The 13,163-nt window shown below is 36.5% G+C and overlaps 1 protein-coding gene across 1 annotated transcript; it reads right to left on the bottom strand.

Annotated features, from left to right (window-relative positions):
- Positions 1-566: 566 nt before the first annotated feature.
- LOC130704785 (CTD small phosphatase-like protein 2) lies at positions 567-4,522 on the bottom strand. Its single transcript, XM_057528227.1, has one exon. It carries the CDS (start codon positions 4,368-4,370, stop codon positions 2,970-2,972), a length of 1,401 nt encoding a protein of 466 aa, XP_057384210.1. The 5' UTR covers positions 4,371-4,522; the 3' UTR covers positions 567-2,969.
- Positions 4,523-13,163: the final 8,641 nt, after the last annotated feature.

Below are 13,163 nucleotides of genomic sequence, written 5' to 3'. Positions count from 1 at the left end.
ACATACTAGCTAATATAAAACAATTTATGCTTTTAAATTGTTGTCAACTCTCTTTTAAGACCCAAGGAGAAATATGGTGCTATAAATCTGATTAGGGCTACATATAGTACATGGAATTAAAAAACACAACTGATTAAAACATCCTAACAATAATACAAATATTTAAAAGAATGTCTTTAAAAGTCAGACATTTACCACTGGAAATATCACAATTATAATATGTACTTCAGAGTCGTAATGTGTATATAGGTCACTTTTGCTGTGTCTTATCAGGTATCCATCTCTCCTGCATTTACTACAGTCAGTTTTTAAGAGTTCATGTTTTCTGTGTGAACTGAAAGGGCTGGGCACATCTCAATTCATAAACACCTCCATTTAATTAATGGAAATGTTTAAGGTAATATCTACCAACAGATAAAGGAAAGAAGGGGTAATAAGATAACACATTTTAAAGTGGAGGAAGCTGGATAACTGTCTCTATAACTTATTTTAAATTTTGTATTAATAACAAATTTAAAATGACTCAAATCAAGTAATGAAGAAAAATAGATTGAATTGATCTCAAGAAATTTTCTCAGGCCATATAAAATTCTCCCTTAGTTTATTTCTTTACAGAATCTTGTTAGGCTTGATTCATTTGTCAGTCAACTTAAAGGAGCTCTCCTAGCAGGGGATCAAAAACAGCTTTACCAATAAAAGATGATTAAAAGTTGTTTTTAAAGTGCCTATAGGCACAGTGGTATATATAGGTGCTTACATTTCCCTTTTAGTTGTGGGAAAGCCCATTGAGACTGTATTTACTTAATCAGAAAAGCTTTCAGCAATTATAATGCAAGCTGAAAGTTTAGATCCTGTATAGGTTTTGGGTTTTGCTGTTTGAACATAAAAAGGGAGCAAGGAGAAATGTAACCAGGTTCACAATTTTGAGCAAGAGCATATGTAAAGGTAACATATGTACATTTTATTTCAAGAAAGACAGAAGACAAACAGCATAAAGATGCCCAGATGCCCTAAAGATAAATACATTTCAAAGATTCTCATTAAAATGAATCTGTAGTATTTTTTTCCTGCAAGCAAAATACCTTTCTTTAAATTAAAAACAAACAAACAACAAAAAAAACCCCAGTATTCTGAATTGCAAATGCTTTTGCTTTTTTTTTTTTTTTTTTTGCAGAAAATCTGCCATGATTATTTTTTTAATGAATAAGGATTTTCCACAAAACAGGCTTGCTCTACATGCTAGATTTTTAAACAGTTCAGTGACACAATATGCTAACTACATACACAACAGATAATATAGTAAGAAAACACTCAACCTGATGAAAAGTTAAAATCTTCATTAATACACTGAAAACTGACATAACTCATGCCTTTAAAATCAAAAATACAAAAATTAAATGTTTTCCTAAAAAGATTTCCTTATTTTAAGGATTCATTTGAAAATGAAGCTGCATGTAATTTGTACAATAAGTTGTACAAGTAAACAGGTAAATATACATAAAAAATTAAGTGACATACTCCTCAATTATCAGTTGTCCACCTTTAATTTCCAATACTGTACTTTCTTAACAAGCATACAAAATATCAAACTTCTCTTTAGAAAAAGTGCCGTTCTTTGACATCCTTTACACAAAAACAGTCTGAGCCTGTGGCATGATAATGCAGTTGAGAGGCAAAGCATACTAACTTTTACAAATTCTACCTTCCATAAAAAGCCTCCCGAAAAAGAGATTACACGCCACTATAAAAATATCAACCTCTTGTGGTAGCTGCATTAGAGAACCAAGGCTTGAAGACTATTTTCATATAGCATAGAAAACCACTATGAGAACATATTAACTGCATTGGTGGCTTGGGAGTTTACTGTGCCACAGGATTATGCATAGCTACTGTAAGGTACCAAGACTGTTACACAGAGTTTTAATTGATTGTAACTGAGAGCATAACAGAGGTACTACCAGCCCATGCAAAGTAACTAAAAATACTGAATCACTGTGCTGAATACTTCATTCCTGGAGAAAACCAAAGGCATCAGTAACCAAATCAAGCCCAACAGGTGACCAAACGCATTCTCCTCAAAGATTGGTGAGCACAGTGAAGTCTGAGGTATACCTTTTATCCATCAAATCTGTGTGCCACTGCAAGATATTACCACTTGGGAACACATGCCATCACAATGGTTTAAATCTTTTGAATATTAGTCATTCATATATTCTTATCTACCCAGTCTCTTGATTTTTGAAAAGATTTCACCTACAGTAGAATATTACAGAAACAAAATATAAATGCATGTTCTAAATGAAACTTACATGGACTAAAAGTAGAGAATATTTTTAAACAAATATACAATATGCAGGCAGACAAAGCAGGAAAACGGCCATTCAAATGTATAATAAAAAACTAAAAATTGACTATTTCCAGAAAACTATGAAGCGCCTCAACTAAAAGGAATGCATAATGAAATTCTAATCTAATACAGGTCAAAAATGTAAAAAGGTTATAAACCTTAACAGGAAAAATAAAACAACTTTTACTGGCCATTCCTGTTGAAATGAGAATTTTAAAGTAACAGAAAAGTGGCTACAAACCCACTTAGAGCACCAAACAGAGAGAAAATAAAAGTCCATTTTCATCTCTGTTATTATCATAAAATCCTGTGTGACTACAGGTCAAACTGCTGGTGGCAGAAACAGAATTCTTTATAAACTGCAGATGTCCTGTACATAAAAAAATTTCACTGGAAGTTGCACTAGTTCTAAAGACTCTTCTGTTTTAGCCTACCTACTGTATGTATTCAATCTGAGATAAAGTCTCTTTCTGTAACCCTTGATTATTATTGGGCACCAAGATAAGAAAAGCAAGACGGGGTACAAAAATGCAAAATTTCAACAGTAATGGCAATGTTTTTGTCTTAGTCCAAAAGGGTCCTGCATTCTCTCCCCCTTCAGTGATTTGACAAGTCTTTGTACTTAATCTGGGGGCAGCAAATCATGCAAGCGAAATCGGTCTCTGATGTGAGGTCGAACATCTTCATTCAGTTCTACTAGCTTCTCCAGAAATGGAATCAATTTTAGAAGTTCATTGTCATTTTTATCCATAAACCAGCTTTCTATAGGGATTCCATTAGATAGCTGATATGCAAAGGCTTGTGGTGAGTTGTCAATTATTATAGTTTTTGAAAGATCTCTTCCAAGGATATTTAAGTCCTTTATATAGTTTCCTTGTACACAAACACAATGTTCGCGGAAAAGCCGGTGCCTGACCAGTTGCTTTTTAGGGTCTAGTATGTTCAGTAACTTGTCTGCATACACCTTCTTAGAAGCAGTAAAAAGAATGATCTCATACATCTGAGACATTCGTTCCAGGAATTCCCTGAAGAATGGTCTTAATCTCACGTAAACCTGATAAATGACATCTTGGAAAAGGACTGGAAAAGTAAGTGCTGCATCTTCTAGCTCATTTAAACTACAGTGTACTAGTGTTTCATCCAAGTCTAAAACTAGGGAGAATTCTGGTGTGCTTCTTGTCTTCAATGGAAGGGCAGGTTTCCTATTTAGTTGTTCTTCTGTCAGTGGTGGAACATGTTTGATGAAATAATAGGGGTCAAATACTTCCCAGTCTTCTTCATAGGTGGCCTCTGCATGGGCTGATGAATAACCACTATCTGGAGTTACTGGTGCTGTAAGGGGTGGGATATCACGATTAACTGTTTCTTCTGCTTCTTCTAAACCATTATTTATTGATGACCTCACTTGAACTGCTTGATTTGAGTAAGCTGCTCCATTAGTTGATGTAGTAGTACTGGTAGTGATCTCATCCACCTGTTCCATATCAAGCTGTTTTACTATCTCTTCAGCTTCCACAGCCTGTCCTGGGGAATCGGATCCTGATGTTCCATTTTTATTTGCTGGTGAAAAAAAGTTGAAGACAGGAGAAAATATGGTCCCCAACAATGTAGTCCTTGGAGGACTGCCAGAGGAAGGATTATCTTCTAATTTTCCATTTTGTTTTACATGTTGATTTGTCATTTCGTAACTACCAGCTTCTCCATTTACTTGACTTTTCCGTCTTACTCGAGATATCTGTTTGTTAGGCTTTTCTCCTGCTCTTGGTGTTGATGTGATCAAATTATTATCTATATCACGTTCAATTCTACTCCGTTTTGAAGGATTTTCTCTCTCTTCTTTGGGTGTGCTTCCTTTAATGAATTTTTTAATTGAAGACAACAAGCCAGTTTCATTCTTCGGTGGTTTTTCTCCTCCTGAAGGCAGGCTATCATCAACCTCTGAATATTTCCTCTTTGCTCTGGCAGTGCGTTGTGTTTGGATTTGATTTGATTGCTGAGAAGCTTTCCGTGTTCTCAGCCTCATCTTTTATGGGTGCCACATGTAAAACTAACTGTGACGACAGAGAAGTGTCCTCAGGCTCCGGCGATGGTCCCGACTGCGCAACACGTGGTGTCTTTCCCGCTTAGCCCGCAGCAGCAACAGAACCAGCTCCTTCAGCCAGTCGCCATTTCCCGCCTACCCTCCACTTGCTTTTAATGTCACCTCTATCATACAGAAAGTTTTCTTATATCTATCTGTAGGTGATATTTTCTTTCTGATGTATTTGTTATCCTTGCACTAACACCACAATTATTTCCATTTTTATAACATCATTAGTATTGGTGAGATCACCACTTGTAAATATCTACCAAAAGCTTGCTGGGAATTTGATTGGATTATGTTGAATTTATGGACTGATTTTGGGAGATATGACATTTTTATGGTATCGTCTTCCCATTCATGAAAAATATATCTCAGTTTATTTAGTTCTGACTTATAGTCATCACAAATTTTTTATAATATCCTACATAAAATTCTCCTATTATATTTAGCAAGATTTATATACAGATGATAACTTTAGTTGCTATTTTTAACAGGATTGCTTTAAAATTTCAATTTCTATTTGACTTTTACTGGTGAAGAGAAACACTGTTGATTTTTTTGCATTCCTTTCTTATACATATCAAACCATAAAACTCCCTGAGGGGTTCTAATATTTTGCATTTGTTGCTTTTAATTGTCTATGTAAGCAGTCTAGTCATTATGAAAATGTGTAACTTTTAATAAGAATTATGACTTAGACTTTTTATTTACTTATTGCATTGGCTAGAACTGTCCACTATATTTAGCCACCAACCATATATGGCTATTTAAATGTTAGTTAAATTAAAAAAAAATTAACTACTCAGTTCCTCAATTGCTATAGAGACATTTCAAGTGTTCCATAGCCATATGTGGCTACTGGCTACCATATTGTACAATGTAGAAATAGAACATTTCCATCATCACAGGAAGTTTAGTGGGCAGTCCCAGGCTAGAACCTTCAGTGTAATAAGGAATAGTACATACAAGATTTCTCACTATATTAATGTCATATTGCTGTATAACTAATTATCACAAACTTTGTGGCTTAAAACAGCACAAATTTATTATCTCACAGTTTCTGCAGGTCAGATACCTGAGCACAGAGCACAGTGTGATGGGATTCTCTAATCAGTGTCTTACTAGGCTGATATCAAGTTGTGGACCAGGGGTGCACTTCTCACCGAAATATTGACATCTTCCAAGCTGACTGGTTCTGGCAGCATTAATTCCTTTGCGATTGTAGGAATGAGGGCCCCAGTTTCCTACCAGCTATTGCCCACGACTACTTTCAGCTACCCGAAGCCACCTGCAGTTCCTTGCCATGTGGCCCTCATGGGCAGTTTGCAACATGGATGTTTGATACAGTAGTATTGTATAGTATGAGTTAACCACAATGTGCTTATACATTCTCCTCTGTGGGTTGTTTACAGTTTGGGACTATTATAAATACATCTGTGAACATCCTTATATTAGTCTTTTAAACATATATTTTTATTTAGCTTGGATAAATAGGTAGAAATGGAATGTTTAGGTCACAAGGGTATGGATGTTTAATTTCCTTAAGCTTATCAACGGCCAGTTTTTCAAGGTAATGGTACCATTTTGTATTCTCATCAGGATTGTATAAAGAAACAATTCCTTTTTAAATCCTTTAAGATTGTTCTATTATTTGTATTGCTTCAAGAATAAATGTTCCTAGTTGTTCAATTTGGGACTACCTTTTATTGCATATATTACACTTATTTTTCTTCTTGTACTTTAAAACTTTAATTTTTATCTCATTTGAGTGGTAGTTATCCCCTCCTCATCTAGCAGTTTTGCAGCCCCTACCTAGCCTCCTGGAGGCCTCATGTTTGAAACAGTTTTTATTGAGACTCTCAGACCCTGAGAGTCATATATTAATTGAAATGTATCTGGTGTATTTACCAGCTTTGCTAAAGTCTATTTGTGCAACTCTCTCTGCTTTCTTCAGGTAGAAGTTCAAACTTTAGACTGGGCAACAATTTCGACTCTTTTCAGCATCCTTTCCCAGGAGGGCTAGAAGGACAGAAGCCACTGATTCCACCTTCAGTCTGGCTCTGGTCCCCTGACATGTGTGGCCTATATTCCATTTTATTTACTCAGAAGGAAAAAAATCTCCAGGCCACCTTTTTCTGGGTTCATTTCCAATAGTCCAGTAAGCACACAGAGTTAGCTGTCAGTCACTGTTCTTTTTATGTTCATTGTGTTTCATGTTAATACATTGTCCTTGGAGATGTATAGCTTGCTCTCATACACAGCTATGCCTTTTAAATGTAATTAAACATTTATTTCTATCATTGCTGTTTGTTTGGAGTTGCAAGTAGTTGATTAATGTTTGAACTCTCAGAATCATCTTGACTGGAATGTCTTTGAAGTGTTTAACTTTAGCTATCGAAATTAATATAATTATGTTCATGATGATTGAAAATGTATATAAGGGAAATACATAATCAACCAAAAACTTCTCATACAAATTTACTTATGTTTACCTGGAAATTTTATTTCCTTATCTTTGTTCTTACTTATGACTCTTTGCATCACTTACACAGAATCATAAATGGAGAACATTGATAAGATAGATTTTTTTTTGATTTATTTTTATTAACCAATTTAATGGAATGAAGACTCAGAGTGTGAAATACGTTTTCAATTATTGTTTTCCTACAGCAGTGATGTAATTGCACTTATCCCTTTATATTCACTTTCCAAAGACCCCTTATAGCCAATAATAAATATTTTCATAACAGTTAGCTATGATTATGATATACAGCCTGTATAGAGGTTAAACCAATGATGTTGATGAAACAGCTATACGTTAATCATCTTGTCACAGAGAACCATGGTTAATAAATTGCAGTAAATGGTTTACCCTGATGGTTTCTTAAAATGAAACAGTTATATGAGGTAACAACTGAAATGAATGTTTAAAAGTCCAGAGAGAAAATTGGTTTATATTTGCTATACAAATATTTCAATACAATCCACTTAAGTTTTATTGATTTCTTGCAACATTGGTATCGTGAGAAAGCCCTTCTAGGTACTATTATCCATTTCAAGAAGGTGAAGGTGAACAAGATTTATTTCAATGGACTGAGAGAACTAGAATTCATTACCTTCATAGCTATTACTACTAGAGACTTCATAACATGGAATACTTTTGAGAAACAAAAAGTCTGGGTGCACAAATAAAGATAAAGCAAGGGGAAAAAAACTGTCCAATTCAGTAAATATTTCCAGCCCTACTGGAAAGCTGAGATGCTGGCTAAACCACTTACAAATTTCATTTGAGTTTTCTTGAAAATATTTGGAGACCAAAATCAGAAATGTTCACTAGAGTCACAGTCTAGTTTAGTAGAAAGGAATATAGTAGAAATAAATGGACAAAATGCTCTACCATTGAAATAATAAAAATTATTTAAGACCTGGAAAATATTAAAGGTAATGAGTAAATGAAAAAAATATTCCAGTGGAGAATGCATGGCAGAGATATTAGTCCTCACTAGACACATGTGAGCACAAGCTTCAGGTATAGCAACTGCAGCTTTGGCTCAGGAGTACATTGCTGATGATTCCCCAAATGATGCAAAAGTACAAATTATAGATAACCTACTGGAAGGTGCCTTTATAACTAGCTGGAGCAGAGATCAAAGCAGGATGTTGGGAATTTGGACAAAGCAAGTGTAACACTGTGTTAGTGGGTAGTACTCATGAGATAAGGTGCATCCTGTGTTCCTGTGTCCCATGGTCAATTCAATATTGGCCTGCATCAGAGACACAAAGCTTAAAGTAGAAAAAGAATTAAGAAGCTGATGTTATAAGAGAGTGTCAAGTAAGGCTTCAAAATAATAGATGCCCTGAGGGCAAAATTCTCGTTTCTTTGGAAGATGGGTATGTTTCAAAGAACACTTAATGAGAGATGATTATACATTAGCAGCCTTTTTTTTGTCTTCTCAAATGGTAGGCAGAGTAGTGGCTCCACACAGAGATCCATGTCCTAATCTCCAAAATCTCAGAATACATTACTTTTTATGGCAGATGGACTTTTCAGATGAGACTAAGTTAAGCATCTTCAAATGGGAACATTTTCCTGGATGTATCTGGGTGGGCCCAATATAAGACACTTACAGGGATCCTTATAAGAGGGAGGCAGGAGTGTCAGACTCAGAGAAGAATGATAGAAAAGCAGATGTTGAAGTGATGCAGTCAAGTCAAGCAATGCAGTGGCCTCCTAAAGCTGAAAAAGGCAAGGAACAGGTTCTCTCCTAGGGCTTCCAAAGGAATACAGTCCTGCTGACTCGCTGTAGAATTTGACCTCCAGAACGATAAGAGAAAAATTTGTTTTGTTTTAAGACATGAAATTTTTGGTAATTTGTTACAGCAACAATAGGAAACTAGCACAAATATGTAGTCATACTTTCCCCAATCGATTTGATCTCACAGATCATATATTCTACAAACCTAGGGCAAATTGATCAGTCTTGTGATGAGGCTGAAAGCCACATTTTGTCTGTCCACCTTTCTTTCTTCATATTCTGCTTTCACCTTAACCAGAGTCTGGGAACTTTATCTTTCCTGTGATAATTTCTCTGGGAGCTAAGATTAACTTTTTCTAATTTTACTATTTGCAGAACCAGCTTTATGATAGTATTATATGCTCCATGAAGAAGTAAAATACATGAGATTCTCTGGAGAGATTGACTGGTTGCATCTACCCTTGCTCTACACAGAGAATCTGAAGGAGACCCCTATCCAAGAGTAAGAACTAGAAGTTGGTTAGAAACAAACTGAGCTCTTACCCTCCTTTAGGTTTTAATAATGTTAGGCTTTTAACATCTTGAACATTGACAATAATAAAGTGATTACATTTTGGGATTTTAATTTCTGCCTTGATATGTGGTTATCAGAAGGGCATTACCATTTTCAACTTTGGATCATTTTATGAAACATCAGTTCAATATCAAGGTAACTGATGTTATCAAAAGATCTCTATAAAAAATACAGGGCTTCCCTGGTGGCACAGTGGTTGAGAGTCTGCCTGCTAATGCAGGGGACACGGGTTCGAGCCCTGGTCTGGGAAGATCCCACATGCCACGGAGCAGCTGGGCCCGTGAGCCACAATTGCTGAGCCTGCGCGTCTGGAGCCTGTGCCCCGCGACGGGAGGGGCCGCGATAGAGAAAGGCCCGCGCACCGCGATGAAGAGCGGTCCCCGCACCGCGATGAAGAGTGGCCCCCGCTTGCCGCAACTGGAGAAAGCCCTCGCACGAACCGAAGACCCAACACAGCCAAAAATAAATAAATAAATAAATAAATAAATAAGAAAATCCTTTAAAAAAAAAAAAAATACAGAGAACTATCTTGGACCATGCATTAGTTTGCTCGGGTTGCCATAGAAAAATACTATGTACTTAGTGGATTAAACAACAGAAATTTATTTTTTAACAGTTTGGAGGCTGGAAGCACAAGATCAGAGTGCCAGCATGATCAGGTTCTAGAAAGGGCTCTCTTCCTGGCTTATAGATGACCATGTTCTCATCATGTCCTCACATGGCACAGAGAGCACATGAGCAAGCTCTGTGTTGTCTCTTCTTATAAAGGAACTAATACCACATCATGACAATCCCACTCTCATGACACCATCTAAGTACCTCCCAAAGCCTTATCTCCAAATACCATCAGTTTGAGGGTTAGAGCTTCAACACATAAATTTGGAGGGGATACAAACATTCAGTCCGTAACAAACCATATGGCGGGGCACTATTTGAATTTGAACTTAGAATAAGGATGAATTTTCAATTTGAGGTACAGTGGGAACATGCATTTACTTTAATTAGTACATTTTCCTTAACAATATCAAAGCCTTTTGTGTCAAAAATCTGAACTGTTCAATAATGGGTGCTAGAAAATGCATAAAAGATCAGTGGGTGATATTTGGTGTGAGGGCTACTGAAAGTGGAAACAGGATGTCCACGTAAGAGAGCAAAAAGCTTGTCAGGATTATGAGAGAAGTCCTTATTTTTCATTTCTCATGTTTCCCTTTGTGAGGAAGAATTGTCTCTTCACTCCCAGAAGGAAAACACAGGAAAATTTTTTTTAAAAGTCTAGCCTTTTCTTATCCAAACCTACTGCTCAAACAGATGCTAAGGGAGATTGGGAGAAGGAACTGGATGCCTGCTCATGAGTCTTATCTGAGATCTCTCTTGTTAAAGCAGCTTATCCTCAGAAATTATGCTTTTTCTGCTTATGTGTGATACATTTATTAAGGTACTTTTGGAGGCATATTATTCTGGTAATTTAAGGATTATGAAAGCCTAGTTTTGGCTATAGATCCAAGCCATATTTTCCAGTTCAGCTTTATCAATAATAACTCGTTATCTCAGTTTATCTGTGTCTTAGTCCATTCAGGCTGCTACAACAAAAATACCATAGGGGGCTTCCCTGGTGGCGCAGTGGTTGAGAATCTGCCTGCTAATGCAGGGGACACGGGTTCGAGCCCTGGTCTGGGAAGATCCCACATGCCACGGAGCAGCTGGGCCCGTGAGCCACAATTGCTGAGCCTGCGCGTCTGGAGCCTGTGCCCCGCGACGGGAGGGGCCGCGATAGAGAAAGGCCCGCGCACCGCGATGAAGAGCGGTCCCCGCACCGCGATGAAGAGTGGCCCCCGCTTGCCGCAACTGGAGAAAGCCCTCGCACGAACCGAAGACCCAACACAGCCAAAAATAAATAAATAAATAAATAAATAAGAAAATCCTTTAAAAAAAAAAAAAATACCATAGGCTGGGTGGCTTAAACAACAAACATTTGTTTTTCACAGTTCTGGAGGCTGGGAAGTCCAAGATCAAAGTGCAGGCAGATTTGGTGTCTGGTGAGAGCCTGCATCCTGGTTCACAGATTATCATTTTCTTGTTATGTTTTCACATGATAAAAGGGGTGAGAGAACTCTGTGGGGTCTTTTTTATAAGGGGACTAATCCCATTCCTGGAGGTTCCACACTCATGACCTAACTATCTCCCAAAGACCCCAGCTCCTAATACTATCACATTGGGGCTTAGGATTTCCACATGTGAATTTTGAAGGGACACATTCAATTCATAACAATCTGGTTCCTTTGCCTTTTTTTAATTTGTCTAGAAATTATATTGGAGAGAAAAGAATGAATAGTTATCACTCCTAAAACTCAGTTCCTAAAATTTGTAAATCAACAGGATCTGCTGTAAAGAGAAGAATGTTTTATAATTATACAAAAAAAAGCACCAGCTTAATTTTTGCTGAACTGTCTTATAGTGCCATGTTGTTCCTTGCAAGAGTAATAATACTTCATATTTGTTCATCTTTTCCAGTTTTTAAGTTGATTATACATCTTTTCTCCCCTGATCTTTCTAGACCTTGTAATATAAGAAGGCAGGTATTTTGCCTCATTTTATACATGAGGAAATGCAATTTTGGAGACTCTAAAAGTGGCATTGTAAGAAGTAGAAAATGATTGAGATGGAAAATGGAACCCACACTTGTAACTCTGAGTTCACTGCCCATTAACTCATTACCTAATTAATAAATTAATTCAATAAACTCGATTGATTGTCAGGCACTGTTTAAAGTCCTACAGATATATTGATGAGCTAGCTAGAAATAATAACTGCTCTTACAGAACGTTTACAGTTCATAAGGAAAAAACAGACCATAACATTTTTTAAGTCAATAAAGTTAAAAATGTACAATCTTAGGACAAGGTTGTCATGAGATCATGACATGAATCAGGATGTCATGAGATCATACAATAGAGAATACTTAAGCCAGCCTATACCTTTGACACTTGTCTAAATAATAGAATTTTAATGCTGAAGATGTATCCAAAGGTCATCACTATTAGACATAAAGGATCAGAGTAGCTGCTATTTCTATCTAACAAAAACTATAACAAAGAAACTCTGATCATTCTTCATTTTTTTCATCCATAAAACTATTCAAGACAAAGGATACAAAGATGAATATGACATGGTTTCCATCCTCAAAGAGTTCACAACCTTGTGGAAGAGACAGATATGTAAGTGTATAATTGCAACAAAATATGGCACATTTTAAATTAATTTTTGTGCTTTGGAAACATAGAGGAGAGTACGGAAAACTATCTGGGAGTATCCAGAGAGGTATCACTAAGAAAGTTAATTTTGAGCTAGTTCTTGAAAGATATGTAAAAATTGGTCAAGTAAAGATGACGATGAAATATACAGAAAGAGACAGAATGTGAAAAGACAATCTATTGTTAGAGTCATGATATATGCAGAAGATGGGAAATGTTTACTTTGCTTTCACTGCTGGATACTTCGAAGGAAGATGTAAAGAGGTCCAGAGGTCTATGGGGAGTTATGCTGAGATGAGATTGCAAAAACAATATGATTATAACCTTAACAAGGATGCAACAGGGAGCCACTAAAGCTCTTTAAATATAGGATTATTATGAAGATATTTTAGGATTCTGCATTGTAGATGGGTTGTAGTAGAAAGACTCGTGCAGGGAGACTAATTAGGAAGGTGTGGCAATAGTTCGGTCAAGAGACAATGAGGGACTTTACAAAGGAAGTCAATGAGTGTACATAATAGAGGCAGAATTTAGGACAGTTTCTAGAAGAATTTTCAGCACTTTAGTGCTTGTGATGAAGAGAACTTATAATGATTAATGCCCAGTTGCTACAAACATTTTAGGTAGAATAGTTACTCAGGTATGGGGTTGT

The sequence above is a fragment of the Balaenoptera acutorostrata genome, chromosome 14 (assembly GCF_949987535.1).
Source record: "Balaenoptera acutorostrata chromosome 14, mBalAcu1.1, whole genome shotgun sequence".
NCBI lineage: Eukaryota > Metazoa > Chordata > Mammalia > Artiodactyla > Balaenopteridae > Balaenoptera > Balaenoptera acutorostrata.
The sequence above is the reverse complement of the archived record's forward strand: the minus strand, read 5'-3'. Positions and strand labels throughout refer to the sequence as shown.